The 21,859-nt window shown below is 38.1% G+C and overlaps 1 protein-coding gene across 6 annotated transcripts in view; it reads left to right on the forward strand.

Annotated features, from left to right (window-relative positions):
* Window positions 1–21,859, forward strand: part of atp8a1 (ATPase phospholipid transporting 8A1) — a 363,676-nt gene that overhangs the window by 250,286 nt on the left and 91,531 nt on the right. For 5 of the 6 annotated variants that reach the window (XM_072252785.1, XM_072252787.1, XM_072252786.1 and 2 more), the window contains 2 exons: window positions 10,181–10,255; window positions 12,230–12,352. In XM_072252785.1, the coding sequence (XP_072108886.1) occupies window positions 10,181–10,255; window positions 12,230–12,352 (198 nt within the window). Of the gene's footprint in view, window positions 1–10,180; window positions 10,256–12,229; window positions 12,353–20,229; window positions 20,291–21,859 lie in introns of those variants that run through there. The other variant, XM_072252791.1, reaches the window with a different exon arrangement.

The following is a 21,859-nucleotide window of genomic DNA, read 5'->3' on the forward strand; positions in this document are numbered from 1 at the left end:
TTGATTTGTTAACAGGAACTATTCATCTGGTGGCCAGCTGGGCTATAAATTGGTAAATGGGGAATTTGTAGCAATTCATGCTTCTGTAATCAGATTTAATGAACCATGTGGTGTTACAGAGCTACCGTGACACAGTGGCACTTGGACAGATTTTACATTCATTTGGAAGCCTGTCAGAATTTTTTCCAGGAATATGCCAGGATGCTGACAGCAATTGTGTGAATTTATATACTGTGTAAACTATGCAAATGTTAACTAAATCCAAAGTATCAAAGTAAGTAACTTTAAAAGAAGTGGGGATTTCTCCTCTTTAAATAAGTTCACCATGGTTATTAAACTACATTTTAATTTGCTCAAACAGCAAAATGCATAAAGTCCAGAAAATAATTATGATAAAAATGCTTTTGATACCTTCTCTTTTGTTTATAGTTATGCAGTGTTTTATTTGATAATTATCAAATCATGCGGTCTGATTTAGCCTATGTTTGACATCAAATGAAGTTTCACTGCAGTTTTTAATTGGTGCCAATTTCTGTTTCTAAATACAGTGGATTCTGATTAATTGGGCCATCAGTTAAGTGAGGCAGTGAGGCAGCTGCTTATTTGGAATAACTCTTAAAGAACAAAATCAAATGAGAAAGTAGCCAGGATTTTCTTCATTTATTTGGGACACATTGCCATTTAATTGGGACAGGAAACTGTTATCAAATATTTTCTAACTAGTGTCAGTCACTTGCACTTATTGTGGCCGTTAAACACTACGAGTGTTAGAGTGAACTTTTTTTTAAATAACGTCATTTGCGTATCTGTGTTCAAAAAGCAATGATTCATTGATAGTTGACAAGTAATAAACAGCAAGACAATTCAGAACTGTTTGCGGTTTCAAGCATTCAGGTTTGGAGATGCCATGAGTAATTTCACTACTTCAAGTTAGGAACTATGAAGAATTTTCTGGGATCAATAATCACCTTGAATGTTACATTAAAATGAAGATTTGGAGGATGCAATCATTGAAAGCACTGTTTGCAAGACAGTCCACTGTCTACATTAGATGTCTGCACTGATTTTGTTCATTTACAGTCAATCAAAAGAGCACTTCAGCATACACTGAATGAACTCCTCCATCGACAACTATTAGGAACTAATACCTAGTTTTGTAGTAGTGTAGTGGTTTGGTAATGTGATTTATTCTGTATTTCATCTAAATACATAATCTGTTACTCAGTTAAATAGCAATTTATCTTTTTTAACTATTACTATGAAATTTTGGCTAATTGGGGCAACTACTTAATTGGTCCGAAATATGCTGGTCTTGATGTGTCCCAACTAACCGGAATCTACTGTACAAATGAATTGAAGTTCTAGATATGGGAATTTTTTTTTTAAAAAAACAAGCATTTTTTAAGAAAACTTGTCAAGTTGTTTACAGTAATTATTTATAATGGGCATTATGATTTTTTAAAAACTATGGAATACTCAAATTCCACAGACTGTAACGTAGTCTAAGTACAGGACATGCCCGCCAGGAATCCCCAGGTATTGGACCTGTCATAGTTTGTGGAGTCAAGATGTTTCCCTCCTTTCAATGTCTCTGGAGAGGATATGTGCTTCTCATTTCCAATCAGTAGGATAAGGTCCCCCACCCATCCAGGCCATGCTGTCTTCCTACTGCTACCATCAGGAAGAAGGTACAAGAGCCTCATGACCCATGCCACCAGGTTCAGGAGCAGTTATCAGCCCTCAACCATCAGGCTTTTGATCCAGAAGGGGGTGACTTCACTCACCCCAACACAGAACTATTGTTTATTTAGATAAGTAAATAAATTGTTCCTACAACTTATGGAATCACTTTCAAGGACTCTTCATCACATGTTCTCAAAATTTGTAGCTTATTTATTTTTTCCTCTTTGTATTTACAGTTTGTCTTCTGCACATTGGTTGTTCGTCCATCTTGTGTGTGGTCCTTCATTGATTCTCTTGTGTTTCTTTCTATTTACTGTGAATTCCTGCAAGAAAAAGACTCTCGGGGTTGTATGTGGTGATGTATTTAGTATGTACTTTCATAATAATATTACATTGACCTATGAACTTTGAAGTTGAGAATAAAATTAGGTAGGTGACCAGTCCAGGTCCTGCCTCCTTGTTGAGCTCCATCTCCTCTTTTCACTTTCATGTATGATATAAAATCTGAAAACACATTACCATTGAGCAATTACACAGGCTTTGGATTATGTTCTGGAGGATAGTAGGAGCAATTAGATTCACTCAGTTGCAAAATTCAGAAAAGTTGTGGTGAACTTTGAGTAATTTTCTTCAAGGCATGTGGAAAGTCTGCCATGTACTTTGGAAAAGTGCGTGAAACTTACTATGGTTTGCAAAGAAATCCAATATTGCAGTTTGCCGGCCTCTTGCCTAGTCCTGCTGTGGCCTAATATAGGAAAATAAATTTGTGATTATTTGTCAACAACTCTATTACTGTTGTGTGAGTAACTGCTGGGATGGTGAAGGACCAACCAGGTGAATTTTGGTCCAATTCCAATGTAACTATGAGTTTAAAAATCAACCAATGCATAGTTTCTTGGCTTCCTTTAAGCTTTTAAAAATCTTTTTGTGCCTGGGTGAAATCCAACATCTGGTGCATTCCTCCCAACCCCCCCCCCCCACCCCCTTTGTTGGCCAACCTCTCACTGGACACTTTGTTGCTTGCCCATGTTCTCCTTCTCCCCATGGAGTGAGACTACAAAATGGAGAGATCTGGAAGTTCAAAGTTTAGCATGCAGATCAAACAAGTAATTAGGAAGGCGAAGAGACTGTTGATCTTTTTGGCAAGGGGTATATTAATAAAAGTTCTAATGCAACTTTAAAAAGCACTTGTGAGACCATACTGTACTGTGTGCAGTTTCAGCCTTCATTTATGAGGAGAGATATGGTTCCATCGGAAACAGTGTAGAGAAAATTCATAGGATTATTCCCATAATGAATGGATTGAGCAGGCTGGGCCAACACTACTTTGAGCAGGGAAAAATGACATAATTTTATTGAAATATATATAATTGTGGAGTGAAAGGGTGGGTACTGAGAGAGTGTATTTAAAGCTAGTGATTATATTTTTTAGAATAAGGAGTTGCTCATTTCAGATGGAGATGAGGGAGATTTTTTTTAAGGGTAATGAATCAGTAGAATACGCAATTTGCAATACAGAAGGTGGTAATCAGAATAAGATTTATTATCACTGATAAATGTCATGCTGTTGTTTGTGGCAACAGTACAAAACTAAAAAGTACAAATTAAAAATGAATAACAAGATAGTATTCATGGATTTATGGACAGTTCAGACATCTGATGGTAGAGGGAAAGAAACTATTCCTACAAAGTTGAGTCTGCATCTTCATTCTCCTGAACTTCCTCCCTGATGATGGTAATGAGAAGCAGGGATTTCCCATACGCTGAGGGTCCTTAATGATGAATGCCGCTGCCTTTTGTACATCATCTTCATGGTGGAAAGGCTTGAGCCCATGATGGATCTGGCTGAGCATGCAACCCTTGGCGGTCTGTCTTCTCAATCCTGTGCATTGGAGCCTTCATACCAGGCAGTGATGCAACCAAACATTGATTGATAAACATTTGAACTAATAGGGAACCCAGGGGCATGAGGAGAGAGTAAGAAAGTGGTTTTGAGGCACAACCTTCAATTGATATGAGAAGAAATGGTGTTTGAAGAACAAAAACTCAGAGCTGGCAAGAGGTTGAAACTTCAGTCAATATTGCACAAACAGATTTGTGTTATAACCTGTGCACATTGAGTATCTGTGAGTGCTGGGTTAGCCACACAGGGAAGAATAAAATGAGTCTAAACAGGTGCTGAAATATGCTACCAGAGGAATCATTATTATGCTCTCACAGTGAAACAATTTTTATATCTGTTAAATGGAAACAGAGTTGAAACAAAAATTTAAATGCTCTCATAAATTCTATGTTCTGTTATGATTTCCTAAGCTAACTGCATAATTGTCATTTTGGGTTATGACAACTAAATTTTTGTACATTATGCTGTCCATTCTACAGTTATATCTTTGTACAAGGTTACCAGGAAATTTCTATTTATTGCAATGAGAAAAGGCAACATTTCAATCAGTCACTTGTACTGTGAGCTGTTGGAAAAGCAGATTTTTCTCTACTTGACATCATTTCAAGATTAATGAAAGAGGTCAAAGCACAAACTGTATATATGACATATGAGCCCACGTGTAGTCAAATTAGATTGACAGATCAACCAATTAAAACTGAGACTGGCTCCACAAGATACATGCTGAATTTCTGACAGTTAATAATAGCTCAGGTGGTTGGCTCCTGAACAAGTTTTTGTTCGTAGAAGTTACCACTATGGTAAACTTGATTTGTTGTGCTATTTGACTTGTTCTAATTTGTTAAGAATAATTTTTTGGTCAAAATATAGCTGTGTATTGCAATTATTTTGTGATTGTACAACTATTCACTAGTAAATTAGCAACATTTGAAAACCATAAAATTCTTGCAGGTTTAGTCCACGCTAATAATTCGTTGAATAATTCGCTGACTCATCAAAAACATTTCAAACAGATAATCTAACTTTACTAACAACCATTTTAAACAGTAAAGATTAGCTTTATTTGTCACATGTGCATTGAAGCATTGAAATGCATCATTTTTGCTTCAACAACCAACACAATCTGTGGATTGTGCTGGGGGCAACCTACAAGTGTTGTCATGCTTCCGGTGACAACATAGCATGCTTAAAGCTTACTAACCCTTCACTGTACATCTTTGGAATTTGATTGGAAACCAGAGCACATAGAAGAACCCCATGTGGGCACAGGGAGAACGTCCAAATTGCTTGTAGGCAGCAGCGGTAATCGAACCCTGATCGGTGATCGCTGGTGCTATGCTACCCTGCTTGCTTCTCATAAACCTTCGGATAATTAGAAACAATGCATGGTTAGGGAACTTTTATACAGTCAACAAGTTGTTCTTCACAATGCAGAAACTGCTGAAAGTATGATTGGAAGTGTTCAGTGAACATGAATATGAATTGTGCAGAGTTGGCAACAATTGCAGAAGACTAGGCTGCATCTGACTAAACTTATTTTGCACGGGCACTTTGCATACTGGATTGATAGTATAATGAATCAGAATCAGATTTATTATCACTGAAATATGTTGTGGAATCTGTCTGTTTGCAGCAGCAGGACAGTATAAGATGAAATTACTGTAAGTTACAGAAACAAATGTCATGCAAAAGATGAATAATGAGATGGTGTTCGTGGAACGTGCAGGAATCTGATGACGTAGGGGGAAAAAAGCTGGTGTTAGTACATTAAATGTGGTTCTTCAGGTTTCTCTATCACCTCCCTGATGGTAGTACTGGTAAGAGGAGATGTCCTGGATGATAAGAGTCTTTAATAATCGATACTGCCTTTTTGAAGTGCCACCTCTTGAAGATGCCTTCAGTGGTGAGGAAGATTGTAACTAAAATGGAACTGGCTGAATCTACAACCTCCTCAAACTTTTGCCATCGTAGGCATTGGAAGCTCCATACTAAGCTGGTGATGCATGCAATCTAAATGCTCTCTACCAAACAGCTGCGGATATTTCCGAGATTCTTTGGTGACATACCTAATCTCCTCAAACTCCTAATGAAGTAAAGTCACTGGCATGCCTTCTTTGCAATGGCATTGATTTGTTGGGCCCTGAGATGTTGACATCTGGGAACTTGAAACCGCTCACCCTTTCCACCACTGACACTCAATGAAGATTAGTGTGTGTTCTCTTGACTTCCTCCTTCCTGAAATCCACAATCAATTCCTTGGTCTCGCAGACATTGAGTATTAGGTTGCTGTTGCGACACCACTCAACCAGCCAGGCTATGTCAGTCCTGTATGCCTCCTCACTGCCATCTAACATTCTGCCAACAGCAACAATGTCATTGGCAAATTTATAAATGATGTTTGAGCTACGTCCAGCCACATAGTCATGGGGGTAGATAAAGTGTAGCAGTGGGTTAAGCATGCATCCTTAGGGTGTGCCTGTGCTATTTTTATCAATTTGCACTGACTCTCGACCCCCAATAGAAAAGGAGGTAATTTATTACTATCTTGCACACTGTGATACAGTGAAAAAGTTTTGTTTACCTTTCATTCATTCAGATCAGGACATAGTGTCACAGTTACAAAGAAACGGCAATTAAAGTGCAAAGACTACAAAGATCAAGAGTTGATTTTTTTCTTAAGTGCATGAGAGGTCCAGATAGGAATCAAAAAGTCATGGATACAGCCCAGTCCATCATGGGTAAAGTCCTCCCACCACTGAGCACATATACACTATCTTTCTTTCTGTTGGATATTTTAATGTAGACTTTTTATTGTTTAGCTAGATCATTTGCCTCTATGGTGTAGGAGTAATAGGAAAGTGATAGTGTGTCGACCAGGCATTGACAGGAAGTCAGTTGTGAAAATCAGATTTTAGTGAGCTACTATTTTACCAGCCAACTAAATACAAGATCTGTTTTTTTAAAATTTTGTCTATTTTACTTGGCACCACCACCCACACTGAGTAGATATTTGCAACAGTAGTAACACTGAGCAGCTAGTGGCAAGATGTTAATTCTTCATGACCTCTGTAAGACAAAAACATACTTTTAGGTTGTCTGACAGTATGAACTAATGAGGTTATGGAGTGGAGGATGGAGTTTCATCTGTTTTTACTGCCTATATTTCATTTTCTGTCAGCAATTATGTATGAAAATCCATGGGGCAAAGTAAATGTTGTAATCCTTGTGAGCTTTCAGCAACAATTTGAAATATATAGGAGCAATAATTGTTCAAACTAAATATTCTCTGTTTCTTTCGAAGAATAATGTAATTTCACATTGAACTGAGAGAAACATTTTAAAGAATTAAATGTTAGTTTAGAGGTAAGTACAATTTTACAGAATTATTAGTGTCCTCATATCACACACATTATAACTTCAAATATATCATACCCACTTCCCTTCAGTCAGTTAATTAGAATGTACTAATGTTTATACTAGTGCATTTGAATTTAACTAAATGGCTTTAGTAAAGAGTGTAAAAAGTACATTTAGTAAAAAGCACATTCCTTCACTGATGAATACATGATGGAAGGTGACCTTTGGAAGATTTTCTACTTTGCATTTCTTGGCAGTCTCTATAGATTTTCTCCATATCTATGGTTCCATATGCAGTGAATGTAATCATGCTTGTTATTTGGAGATGTGTTAAGTAATATTAGGTGCTATTTTACCAGGAAAGAGAATGATGAGGGCGAGTCATTCCAGATTATTAACTGATAGGAACATACCTCATACAGTTCAGAGCACTTAGTGAATTACAATGATTGTCACTCTGTCAGCAGATGTGATGGTTCATTTTAGTTCAGCAGAGAGAGGAATCTGTTTTCACCTGGTTCACAGGAGAATGTTGATCAAGATTCCGGGCAAACATGATATCTTAAGTTTCCAGCTGTGTTGTTATACTATGAAGATTAATATCAATATTAACTCCAAATGACAGCGTCTTTGATACTGAAAAGCACCTTCACAAGTAGGCTGGGGAATAATTATCTGCAAGACTGCGGGAGTTCTGACTGAAATTAACATACTTTATGAGTCTTTATTCATTTAAGAGAATTTGGCTTCATAGGCTGAGCCAGCAATTTAATTGCTCATCCCTAATTGCCCCGTGGGAAGGTGGAGTTGAAGCTGTCTCCTTGAATGTTGAGGTGTGGGTATGCCCACAGTGCTCTTAGGGAAGTAATTCCAGGATATTGACTAGGCAACACTGTAGTAAATTTCCAAGTCAGGATAGTGTGTGTCGTAGGCAATTTCCAAGTTCTGGTGTTTCAATAATTTTGCTGTCCTTCGTCTTCCAGCTGGTAGAAATGAGTTTGGAAGGTTCTATCCAAGAGATTTGGTGAGTTGCTTCAGTGTCTCTTTTAGATGATGCAAGCTGATGCTACTGGGCCCTAGAGGTGTGGCGAGAAAATGATTGTGGATGTGCTACTAACCTATCTAGCTGCTTTGTCCACTGGGTGGAAATGCAGTTTGCAAGGTGATGGACTTCAAGTGCAACTTACCATCTTGCAAATAACACTAGTCTATTAAAGTTTGAGTAATAGAAAAACTGGCCATGGCTAATAATATTTGAAGAAGTAAACTTAAGTCATGACTAAAAGTTCATAAAGCATACATGCACTCGATTATTCATTGTATGGAACAGGTTCCAAGTAATACAGTTAATATCAGAACATAGACAAGTGAGACTCATTAAGACAATTGGTGGGAGTTCAGGGAAAATTAAGAATAGCCCAGAGCTGAGATAATTATCTATGACTCTATTAAATGCTGAAAGAATCAATTAAATTAAAAAATTAAGCATTTGGACTTTACTATTTCTCTTTCAAAAATAACCTTTCCTCGTGCAAAGTGAATTTTGTTGTATTTCTCCGTGGGCTTTGGAATTTAAATGGAGGAAATATTGCATTGGTAGAGGATATAGATGAGCAATGAAGTCTGACCTTTACTCCACTCCATCTTCTTCTTCATGTGCCTTGCACGTTAAACACTTGGGCGATCATGACTTTCCACATCGAATGATCCCATACAGCGTCAATGATATCTCGTACACTTAGATCTGTTAGTTCTTTCACAGTGTCCATATATTTTCTTCTTTGCCTTCCTCTTCTGCATTTCCCAGGCATACGGCCTTGTAATGAAAGGTATTCTATTTCTCCCTTTCTGATGACATGGCCCAGGAATTTAAGTTTCCTCTTATTTAATGTTCTCATTAAAGACCTTTTTGTATGGACACGTTGGAGTACTGTCTCTTTAGTTACCCTATCTCTATATGATATTTTCAGCATTCTTCTAAGAAACCACATTTCTGTTGCTTCTAAGTTTCTTTGGAGTTCTGGTGTTATAGTCCATGTTTCGGAAGCATACAGCAAGATTGACCAGATGTAACATTTTAGTAGCCTAAGCCTTGGTGGCATAGAAATGTGTCTGTTGGTAAAAATGGGTTTCATTTTTTGGAAGTTGGTTTCGGCAATGGCAATTCTTCTTTTTATTTCTACTTTACTTCTAGCACCTTGTGATATAAAGCTACCAAGATAATTAAAGCTGGTCTTTTGTTCAGTCTCTTGGTTACCGATGTACAATTGGCAGTTGGGAGTATCCTGCTGTTTTAATATTACCATGCATTTGATTTTTTTACAGTTGATGGTTAGACCAAAATCTGCACTTGTTTGTACTGTTTTGTCTGGGAGGATTTGTAGGTCTTCTGCAGCACTTGCTATTAAGCTGGTATCGTCTGCATATCTTATATTGTTGATGTTAACACCTCCAATTTTTATCCCATCTAGGTCTTCTATTTCTCTGAGAGTCATTTCACTATAGATATTAAACAATTCCGGTGAGGCAACGCATCCCAGTGTAACTCCTCTTTGAGTTTTAGTCCAACTGCTTATATTAGCGCCGCTATTTGGTTCCAATATAAATTTTGAAGCAGTTGTTGGTCCCTTCTGTCAATGTTTAGCTTAGTGAGAATTTGAAGTAATTTTTCATGTTGTATTTTGTTGAATGCTTTAGTGAAATCAATAAAACATAAGAAGACATCAGTTTGATATTCAATTGCCCTTTCTGAAAGCATTCGTAGTTTGAAAACTGTTTTCCTAGTTCCTCTATCCTCAATAAACCCATATTGTAGTTTAGAAGTTTCTGGCCTTAAAACTCCACTCCATAGGATATGTAAATAATAATCACCTCTTAAAAATGGAGTTTTAAATGCAGTAATTTTTCTGCAGGTATTGTGCATTTCAGTCTAATTCCAATGCTGTACCATACCCCTATATCCATCTTTGTTGGAAATATTTATCCATTGCCACTGTGAAATGTACTGTGGCATCTTCTCTGGCTAACTTTCAGCCTTTGGCCAACAGTAAAGTGACTATGGGTGAAAGTGAGGTAGGATTGTGTTGTAGGTGCTGTTAAAGAATTCACTGGTCTATCAGTAGCTCTAGATTTGTTAAATATTTATTCCATCCAAATCTCAGAATATTTTGGGGAAAAAATGTAAATGTTAATGCTTTTTTTAAAAAAATACTTTTTCTGTTCTGGTTTCACTTTCAGATCTGGTTTGCTTTCGTTAATGGCTTCTCAGGACAGATTCTCTTTGAAAGATGGTGTATTGGTCTCTACAATGTTGTAAGTGTACATGCTATTTTGTACTCAGTTTAACTTGCTGATATAATGTCAATGGTCTGATTATGATACCAGTAAATGGAGTTGCACTTCCAACAATTTCCAAATGTATAAAAAAAATGAATATTGTTAATTTTGATATATATTTTGTTGTCAACATTTTTATATTCTTAACATTGGAGACTCTTGACACAGTTCATAGTATTGTGTAACCTGTTCTGCTACATCCTGCATTTGATGCCCATTGGCATGCATAAAAATCCTGATATGGAGGTTGATGTTTATGTGTGTGGCCATGGTAGGTGAGGGCTGAATAGCAGCATGATGGTGTATAGTGGTGGGACCACTGTACGTGATTAACTATATCACAATTAGGAAGACAAGAGTTTTGTGTGGGTGCTGTCAGCTGGCAAGGGACTTGAAACATTGGAGTAAGAAACTGAGGTCGAGTCAGCACAGTACATGGAATCTCACAATGAAATTTATAGCTCAGCACTGCAGTTGCCATTTTTTTGAATGAAATGCTTCGATGAATTATGAAAAGTTCTTTAAATAATATTTACGACATGTGTCAAAAATACAGCAAGGATTGGATATTGAGTCGTGTGTCCATGATAACAAGCCAATGCATTTTCACAAAAAAAAAGGTTAAAAATATCAACTTTGTTTCTAAAGCTGTAGTTCAGCTGATGGAAAACTTTGGTCTTCTTGAGTTTCCAGTGATGATAAACAAATCCCCTATTCTTGATGGAATGCATCCCAGGGAACTGAACGAAATGACAGAGGTTATAGTAGAGGCTTTAGTGATAATCTACTAAAATTTTCTGGACCCTAGATAGGTCATGGCAGATTGAAAGAAGACAAATGTCACGCCACTTCAAAAAAGGATGTGGATGTAGGCAAAAGGCAGGTAACTATAGGCCAGTTAGTTTAACATCTGGATTTGGGAAAATGATTGAAACTAATCATTAAAGAAGAAATAGTGAGGCATCTGGAAAGAAATGGATCCATCAGGCAGATGCAGCATGGATTCAGCAAAGGCAGGTCCTGTTTGACAAACTTACTACAGTTCTTTGAAGATAAAAAGAGTGCAGAGGATAGAGGGGAACAGAAGAACATTATTTACTTGGATTTCCAGAAGACATTTGATAAGCTGCCACATAAAAGACATCCATAAGATTTGGATGCATAGAGTTAGGGGTGATGTATTAACATGGATAGAGGATTGGTTAACTAATAGAGAGCAGAGTGTTGAAATACATGGGTGTTACTCTGGTTGGCAGTCAGTGGTGAGCGGTGTGCCGCAGGGATCGGTGCTGGGCCTGCAAATGTTCACAATATACAAACGTTTGTACAATAAAAATCTGGGGGGGGGGGTGCCGAATGTAGTGTATCTAAGTTTGCTGATAACACTAAATTGTGTAGAAAAGATAATTGTGCAGAGGATACGGAGAGTCTACAGAGAGATGTAGATAGGTTAAGTGAGTGGGCAGTGGTCTGGAAGATGGAATACAATGTTGGTAAATACGAGAGCATTCATTTCCATAGTAGGGGAATTAAGAGTTATGGGTAAAAGACAGATAGGTGGAGATGAGTCCATGGTCAGATCAGCCATGATCTTTTTGAATGGCAGAGCAGGCTTAACGGGCCAGATGGTCTACTCCTGCTCCTATTTCTTATGTTCTTGTATGTTCCAGTAAAGATTTTTTTCAAAACATGTAGATTATTTTGGTCATTGCAAGATCTCTTTTGCATTCATTTTAATTTATCATTTGATACTATTCAGTTGTGACTTATTGGTTTAAATGGTAGAATTTATGCCAATCACAGATTGTGCAATGGATTAGTGAAGTTGCATGTACCAAGCCTTGCAGCTAGTTGATGGTCAGCCAATGTTATCAAATCTGTTTTATTTTATGTGATATGATTCTAATGTTAGAATTGTTTAACAAAACGATGTCTGTGTGTGCATGTCAGATTTTCACAGCTTTGCCTCCCCTCACCTTGGGAATATTTGAGAGAACCTGTCGAAAGGAAAATATGTTGAAATATCCAGAGCTATACAAAACGTCACAGAATGCACTGAACTTCAACACAAAGGTATATAATTTGTTACACAGAACATCTTTGATCTATTGACTTTTACTCAAAAATTTAAATAATTTGTTTTAGAAAGTGTCATTATTCATTCTGCTATGAAACTCTCTGAATGAAATAAAAACGAATGAGTTGAATTTTGTATGTTAAGGTGTGAAGCTGAGTTGATGTGACAGTCAGCAGGTATGAAGAAACAGTGGATAAGCCTAAACTTCAGTTTAGAACAGATTTGGTTTGGAAATTCTAAGGCACGGAAATTGCTAGGATGATCTAATTGCATGTGATCTTGACAGGGGTCATAAATCATATTTGGTATCAGGGTTCATTTCACTTAAAAAGAAACTAATTGCCTATACCCCATTCAAGCACTCCAGCGTAGCTCACTAACAGAATCTAATGTATTTTAACTAGTTGACCTGGCCCCTAATTTGGGAGAAAAACTGAGCAACCACTTTTATGGATGGAAGATCCTTTAGTCCATTTAAAAGCCTGCTATTTAATACATGACAAATCAATCAAGACAAAGTATCCTTTAATGTCAGTCATTTGTAAGAATGGAAATCAAGTTTGTTGGAGCTCTAATAGAACAAATTCAACCATCAAGTATTAGTGTTTAAATCAAGCTTGGTAAATATGGAGCAAAAAAACTGGTGGAAGAACTAAGCAGGTCAGGCAGCATCTGTGGAGGCAAGAGAGGTAGTCAATGTTTTGGGTCAAGGCAATGCACAAGAATGATTCTGTCTAATGTTTTCATTCAATTGACTGAACTGTGATACCAGCTTTCTATATTAGACTATTTTTTCATGTGCTAATGTTTCTTTAACGATTTGAGTATGTCCAATAACATTCACAAAGTATCAAATCGCCCACCTACAGAAAACTGAGCTAATTTATTATCTTCTCCTTTAAGCCAACCATATTATATCTATTTGTAAAATTCATAGAACTGTAGCATATGCAATCTTTTGACATGAATACATCATGCACATAATGTACAGTATCAGTCATTTTGAGATATTTATATAAACTAATATAAAATAAACAGGCAGTTTATTTTTACATTTGATGTACATATTGTGTGTATTTCTGAGTCAGTTTTAGAGATGAGTAGTTGGAATGCTGCTTTTGTTTTTCAAACAGCACTTTTTTGAAAAACCATGTTCAGAGCAGGGATTTTAAAAAAAGTAACACAGGAGTTACCACATTAAAATATTCCAGTGATAATTTGGTATCATTATCTTTACTGATTGTTAGTTTATGCATCAATATTATATTCACAATTAACTGTAGAATATATACAACTTATGTCGAAGAATCTACCCTGTTTTACTGTAAGAGAACTTGCCCCGTAATCAAACAAATAAAGACACCAACCTCAGTATATAGTTAACCCTTTAATACATGCTCATGGAGAGCCATTGCCTTGCGGCTCCATCAATGACAGCTTACATCTTAAATTTATACAATAAATTTTGGGCAATTGTCAACGCTGAGCATACTTGGTCAGTGATTTCAAGAAGCACTCATTAGGTCTCAGCCAGTTCACAAATGTTTCTGCGCGGTACACAAAATTGGAACTGCACGTCCACATTCAGTTCCTCTATTAGCCAGGCAGTGTCAGACAATGGTTAGCAGTACCTCATTATTGGCATGATTTGTTGCTTTCTATTGTTAGCTAGCACAAGCAAGGCAGCATCTGCAACTTATCCTGTTACCCTCATGGCACAAGTCTTGGCAATACTTAGTCTTCAGCTTGACAACAAAATTTGGATGCTCTGGTTTCCTCCCACAGCCCAAAGACTTGTTGGGAGGTTAATTGGTTATTATAAATTATCCCATAATTAGGGTAGGGTAAAATTGGTGAGTTGCTGTGTGGCGTGGCTCAAAGTGCTGGAAGGGTCTACTCTTCACTGTATCTCAATAACTAAATAAATAAAATGCCTACGAGATGAAATGGAGAAAATTAATAACTGATATTCATGTTGAGGCAGAGATGGGCTAGAAGAGTGGTTGGCTTCAATAGGGGATTTCCCTGAGGTTCCACCCAAGTTAACAACAAAACTATTTAGAAATAAAGTTAACTAATTAACTACAGTTTTCTCCTTGGCAGCTGAGCTGTTGGGCATATTTAACAGATCTATTGAACAGTAACTGTAAACAGGATCAATGAACAATGAACTGTGCAAGCGCAAAATGCCAGGACTCTTATACTATTGCCAAGGAAATACCATTGTCAACAGAATTAATTTTTTTTTATGGAATGTATTGCTGGTAATTTACCCTTGAAGTTAATTTTGGTGAATGTCATAGAACTTCCAAAATGTCTTTATTGTGTTCTACAAAGAAACAAATAATTTGAAGCTATTTAATTATAACTCATCATGCTGAAGTGTATTTCATTTTCACAGCTTTTGAAGCTAATAAGGTATCTTCAGAAATCCTAAAATCTTTGTATCAAAATATTCTACTTCGTTAATCATATATGATGGCAGAATATAGTATTAATGGTAAGACTCTTGGCAGTGTGGAGCATCAGAGGGATCTTGGGGTCCGAGTCCATAGGACGCTCAAAGCAGCTGCGCAGGTTGACTCTGTGGTTAAGAAGGCGTACGGTGTATTGGCCTTCATCAATCGTGGAATTGAAATTAGGAGCCGAGAGGTAATGTTGCAGCTATATAGGACCCTGGTCAGACCCCACTTGGAGTACTGTGCTCAGTTCTGGTCACCTCACTACAGGAAGGATGTGGAAACCATAGAAAGGGTGCAGAGGAGATTCACAAAGATATTACCTGGATTGGGGAGCATACTTTATGAAAACAGGTTGAGTGAACTTGGTCTTTTCTCCTTGGAGAGACGGAGGATGAGAGGTGACCTGATAGAGGTGTATAAGATGATGAGAGGCATTGATTGTGTGGATAGTCTGAGGCTTTTTCCCAGGGCTGAAATGGTTGCCACAAGAGGACACAGGTTTAACGTGCTGGGGAGTAGGCATAGAGGAGATGGCAGGGTTAAGTTTTTTACTCAGAGAGTGGTGAGTGCGTGGAATAGACTGCCGGCAACAGTAGTGGAGGCGGATACGATAGGGTCTTTTAAGAGACATTTAGATAGGTATATGGAGCTTAGTAAAATAGAGGGCTACAGGTAAGCCTAGTAATTTCTAAGGTAGGGACATGTTCAGCACACCTTTGTGGGCCGAAGGGCCTGTATTGTGCTGTAGGTTTTCCGTTTCTAATCACTTTATGATTTAAAATTTTTAAACGAATTTTCAGTAAAACAGATTCTTTCTGGTGGTTCCCTAGAGTTAAGCCTCTGTCTCCTAAATCAGTCTCAACTCTTATCACTGAGGCAGCTAGCGTTAACTCTTAACCGAAAATAAGTACGATACTTGGGAACCTCCTGTCAGTTGTTCTACAGCTTGTTGTTTTTTACTCGCCCAGACATATTAAACTGCATATCCTTGCATTGATGCTGAGTAATATTGTTGCTGTTCTTTTGTCCTGGTAGTTTATTATGGCAATCATTACATTAATTATTTTTACTAATTTTGCCCTGCGTTTGTGTGACTGACAATGTAAGTTAATCTATCTAAATTGCACTTCAGAAATCTGTTAGAGAAGAGGGAAAGTTCCTTTACTTTCAATAACCATCTACAAAATTTTCAACAGGAATATAAAATGTTCAATTCTATTTTATGGTTCTTCACATTTTACTTTTGAGCAGTTTTAAATACTAACCTAAGAGTGAATGTATGTTGCTTTGTTTTTTGATATTTGCATTTGTGGTGAGGTACTAGAAATCATAATGAACATTGTATCTTTTTAACAATTCCAGTGAGCACTTTGCTACTTGATTTTTAATCCATTAAATTCTGCAGCTTTTCTTATATTTTTTAGATGCTATCTCACAGTTCATTTGTGATCATTTTTGTGCTGGTCTCACTAAGCAAAAGAGCATTTGATCATTTTGGGGCCTCTGAACAGACACTGTACTGCTGTATAATTGCAGAATGCCAATGGGCAAAATATACTCTGCCTTTCAGACTGGCATTTGCAGCAAATGTGATACATAATATTTTGTAGAAATTAGTCTGGTCGATACAAATGCAAATCTTTAAACTTGGTACTTCCAAACGCAGACATTTGCAGCCTTAAATTCTGACTGAAATAGTAGTAAATAGATTTCACTTAATAAAAATTTATCATTTTCTGCTGGACCAGTCACAGAATAAGGTTTCACCAATCCAGACAGTGAGTAATTTGCAATTCCTATCAATCTACTGACTATTCAACCAATTCAAAAGTCCAGAGGCCCTCACATATCTGACTGACATCATAGTTTAACATCACTATAGGGTCTTGTACTTTTCTGGTATGTTTGGACTGATTATATCTGACAGTCCTCACCATTCAATTCAGAAGAAATGACTATTTTGGGCTCAAATTCACTATCTTGCTCTGTTGCTTGTGTTTGGTAAAAACGCTGAGAGGTGATGCAGAAAGCACACCATAGCAAAGATGAAAGTATTAGTATATCGTTGCTTTCCTAATTGTATGTAGAAGTTGAATTTTTGGTTTCATCCTGTTTGCTAGATGACACTTTACAGTAACAGGAGTAATAGTTTGTCGCAAGTCTCAGACAGTATTCCTATTATCCTAATCTCGTTTTAATAGGTAATTTTTCAGAGCTGAGAGTAATTTGCTTTTATGGTAGCTCTGTGGGTTCTGAAGAGTGCAATACAAGATTCACAGACTCTGCTACAAATGAAGTAGATGGGCTGTTTGTGCTGCTGAGAGCTCTATGCTGTTTGTGCTTGGACTCCTCGTGTCTCTAAGTGCATCCTTAGATGTTGCTACTCCATTTTGAGCAGTCATGGCTGAGAGATACTCATGAGTCAATTAGGATGTTGTACTATTTTGATGAATCAAGAACATTTGAGTTTCCACTGCCCTCGATTTTGTGCTGTGGTGGAGCTTGGAGTAGACTACTTGTTTTAAGTGTCAAGTGTGCAGCCTCTGTCTCCTGTCTGCCTGAGTTGCTTGAGCATGGTCAAGGTTTCCACGCTGTGGTGTTAGCCTGGAAGAAAATGCTGCCATTGTTTCACTTGTCCTGCTAGTGATACCTCTGAAGTACTTGGAGTTACTGTAGGTTATTCATGTCTAAAGTATACAGGAGGACAGTAGACAATGAGCTTGATACTGACTTTATGCTCTTAGATGTCGATCACTCTTAGTTGGCCAGTGGTCATGTGGGCACACTGGAGGTGTTTGTGAAATTCATCATTAATGCACACCTTTTGCTGGTATGTAGCTTTAAAGATAGAGAAAATGATCTATGCCACTGAGTTTTGAAACACATAATGTTTTTAGAAGCAGCTGTTCTGATGCGCAAAGATTACTTGTTGTCCAGGAGTAGTTACCCCAACTTTCTTAAGCCTGTTAAAGTCTAAAGGCTTGGGCTGGGAGTCAAGCAGAATATATTGAAGCTGTTCATTTTCAGCAGCTAGGGACTACATTAAAATGCAGAACCAAAATCCTAATAATCTCTCAATTGTTACCTGAGCAAATTGCAATTTGGCGCAGGGTTAATAAGACCAGAGAGTTAAATACATGGCTCAACGATTGGTGGGAGAGAAGTGGGATTGAATTTAGGGGACATTGACAGCAATACTGGGGAAGGAGGGAGCTGTTCATCTGAGCCTTGTGGGACCGGGGTCTTGGTGGATTGGTCAGTATGGGCAGCACAATAGAGTAGTCCAGTTGCTGCTGCTGACAGTGAGGGGTTTGTATATACTCCCCATTACCTCATGGGTTTCCACCAGGTGCCCCGTTTCCACCCACATCGTAAGTTGTGGGCATGCTATGTTGACACCATAACCATAACAACATTTGCAGGCTGCCCCAGCACATCCTCTGACTGTATCGTTTGTTGCAAACGACTCACTTCTCTTTCTTTTGATGTACATGTGACAATGCTAATCTTTAAACTTGAAATCACATAATTAGGCCTGTAGATAGGGCTTTAAGCTGAACAGTAGAGGAGTGCGTTTGTAACAGCTTGGAAAATTACACATAAGGTAAAAGAGAAGATAGGGGCAGAAGAAGTTACTGAAGGCTCCAGAATAAAGAATAAGACAAAACGTTTCGAAAGGATTAAGAATTTAACAGTCAACATGGAGGGAAAATTGAAAAGAGTGGTGAATACAGGACTGAAGGTGTTATCTTTGAATACACGCAGTATACAAAATAAGATGATCTTGTAGCACAGTTAGAAACTGACAGGTATGACACCATGGACATCACAAAGTCATGCTTGAAATAAGATCACACCTGGGTGCATAACGTCCCAGTTTATACATTTTATTAAAAGGACAGGCAGGTGGCTTTGTTTTTTTTTTAAAAGAAGGAAAGAGAAATTGAGTCCATAGAAAGAAGTGACTTAAAATCAGACGATAAGGAGTCCTTGTGGGTAAAAGGATCCCTACTGGAGGTATATACAGGCCTCTGAACAGTAACCAGGATATGAGGTACAAATTATAAACAGAAGATAGAAAAGGCATGTAGAAATAGCTATGCTACAATAGTCATGAGGGATTTTAATATGCAAGCAGATTGAGGAAAATCACATTGGTGCTGGATCCCAAGAGGAGAAATTTGTTGAATGCTGACAAGTTGGCTTTTCAGAGCACCTTGTGATCAAGCCCACTAGGGAAAAGAAAATTCTGGATTAGGTGCTGTGTAATGAACCATAATTAATTAAGGAGCTTAAGGTAAAGGAACCCTTTGGAGGCAGTGATAATATATAATACTTTGGAGGGAGGAGAAGATGGTGGCGCGACGCAGCTAGCAGCAGCCACTCCGGTGGTGATGTCTGTTATTTGTCAAGTAGGGTGCTGTGCACAATCCTGATTTGATGGAGACGGATGTGAGAGCAGGGAGGAACATCTGGTGAAACCTCTGAAATGCCTGCTTCGCTGCTGCTGCCACTGTGTGATCGAGAATCTCCGGAGGGGAAGGCCCCAAATCCTTGGCTTTGCCTGTTGCTTGGTGGATGGGGCCGGGGTCGAAGCGCTCGGCAGAGATGGTGCTCGGTGTCGGAGGGCTGGTCGGAGGCTCAAAGTTTTCAGACGGACTCGGAGTCCGCTGCGGTCGGGTGCTTCCAATGGCACTGCATCGGCAAGTTTGCGGTGCTTGGAGGTTCACAGCAGGGAGAGTTTCTCCCTTCTACCATCTGTGTGAGATGATGAGGCTATTGGGACTTTGAGATTTTTTTTTAACCATGCCAGTGGTCTGCTCTTTATCAAATTACAGTATTGCCTTTTGCACTGTTGTAACTATATGTTATAATTTTGTGGTTTTGTCAGTTTTAGTCTTGGTTTGTCCTGTGTCTCTTGTGATATCATTCTGGAGGAACATTGTATCATTTTTTAATGCATGCATTTCTAAATGACAATAAATGAGGACTGAGTGTCCTCATAATCTAATCTAATCTAACATAATAAAATTCACCTGCAGTTTAAAAGGGAGAAACTAAAATCAGATGTAATTTAATTGCAGTGGAGTAAAAGGAACTACGGAGACATGAGAGAGGAATTGGCCAACGATGATTGGAAGGGGACATGAGCAGGCAGAGCTGCAATGACTGGTTTCTGGGAGTAAGTTGGAAGATACAGGGTAGATTCATCCCAAAAAAAGAATCAGCGTTCCAAAGGGAAGATGAGGCAATGGTGGCTGACAAGGGAAGTTAAAAATAGCATAAAAGCTAAAGCTAAAAAGCTAAATGTAGCAAAAATTAGTAGCAATAAGGAGAGAAAAGATTAAATATGAAGATAAGCTAGCCAGTAATATAAAAAAGATACCAAATAACTTTTCGAATATATACAGAGTTAAAGAGAGACAAGAATGGACATCAGACTACTGGAAAATAAAGCTGAGAAGAACTAATGTGGAACAAAGAAATGGCGGACAAACAGAAGTATTTTGAGTCAGGCTTCATTGTGGAAGACACCAACATCTTGCCAGTAACCTGAGTGTGTCAGGAGGGAGAAGTGAGTATAGCTGCTAAGTCACTATTTCCGCAGAGAAGGTGCTGGAAAGCTGAAAGCTCTGAAGGTAGATCAGATATAGTACATCCCAGGATTCCCATGGATCAAATACAGTACATCCCAGGATTCTGAAAATGCCAGCTTGTGGAGAAAGAGGTGGCTGAAAAGCTCCTGAGTTACTAGTAATGATCTTTCAAGAATCACTAGATTGAGGAATGGTTCAGGAAGAGTGGAAAATTGCAAATGTCACTCCACTCTTCAAAAAGGGAGAGAGGCAGAAGAAAGGAAACTATAGGCCAGTTATTCTGACCTTAGTAGTGAGGAAAATGTTGGAGTCAATTACTAAGGTTGTGGTTTCGGGGTACTTGGGGGCACATGATAAAGTAGGCTATAGTCAGCATGGTCTCCTCAAAGGAAAATCTTGCCTGAAAAATCTGTTGGAATTCTTTGAAGAAATAACAAGCAGGATAAACAAAGGAAAATCAGTTGATGTTCTGTACTTGGATTTTCAGAAGGCCTTTGACAAGGTGCCACACATGAGACTGCCTAACAAGCTACGAGCTCATAATATTACAAGAAAGACTCTAGCATGGATAAAGCAGTGGCTGATTGGCAGGAGGCAGAGTGGGAATAAAGGGAGCCTTGTTTGACTGGCAGCTGGTGACTAGTGGTGTTCCATAAGGGACTGTGTTGGAACCGATTCTTTTTACATTATATGTCAACAATTTGGATGATGGAATTGATAGCAGTTACAAAGTTTGTAGATGATATGAAGGTGGGTGGAGGGGCAGGGAGTTTTGAGGAAGTAGAGAGACTACAGAAGGATTCAGAAAGATCAGGAGAATGAACAAAGTGGCAGATGGAATACAGTGTCGGGAAGCGTATGGTCATGCACTTTGGTAGAAGAAATGAAAAGGTTGACTATTTTCTAAATAGAGAGAAAATACAAAAAACTGAGATGCAGAGAATTCCCTAATTTGCAGGTTGAGTCTGTGGTGAGGAAGACTAATGTAATGTTAACATTAATTTCAAGAGGATTAGAATATAAAAGCAAGGATGTAATGTTGAAACTTTATAAAGCACTGCCCTCTTATCATAGAAAGGATGTACTGAAACTGGAAAGAGTTCAAAAGAGGTTCACGAAAATGATTCCAGGATTGAAAGGCTTGTCATATGAAGAGCGTCTGGTTCTGGGCCTGTACTCACTGGAGTTTGAAAGAATGAGGTGAATCTTATTGAAGACTATGGAATATTGAAAGGCTGAGATAAAGTAAATGTGAAGAATATGCTTCCAATAGTTTTGTAGGTTACTGCAGGAGTGGTCTAGTCTTAGAATTTGGTAATTGGTTTATTATTGTTACATGTACAGTATGGCTGTCAACCCAGATCATTTCATCATACCAGTCCATTGAGACAATACAAGGGGAAAGCAGTGATAGAATGCAGAATAAAGTGTTACAGAGAAAGTG

The sequence above is a fragment of the Mobula birostris genome, chromosome 3 (genome assembly GCF_030028105.1).
Source record: "Mobula birostris isolate sMobBir1 chromosome 3, sMobBir1.hap1, whole genome shotgun sequence".
Classification (NCBI taxonomy): domain Eukaryota; kingdom Metazoa; phylum Chordata; class Chondrichthyes; order Myliobatiformes; family Myliobatidae; genus Mobula; species Mobula birostris.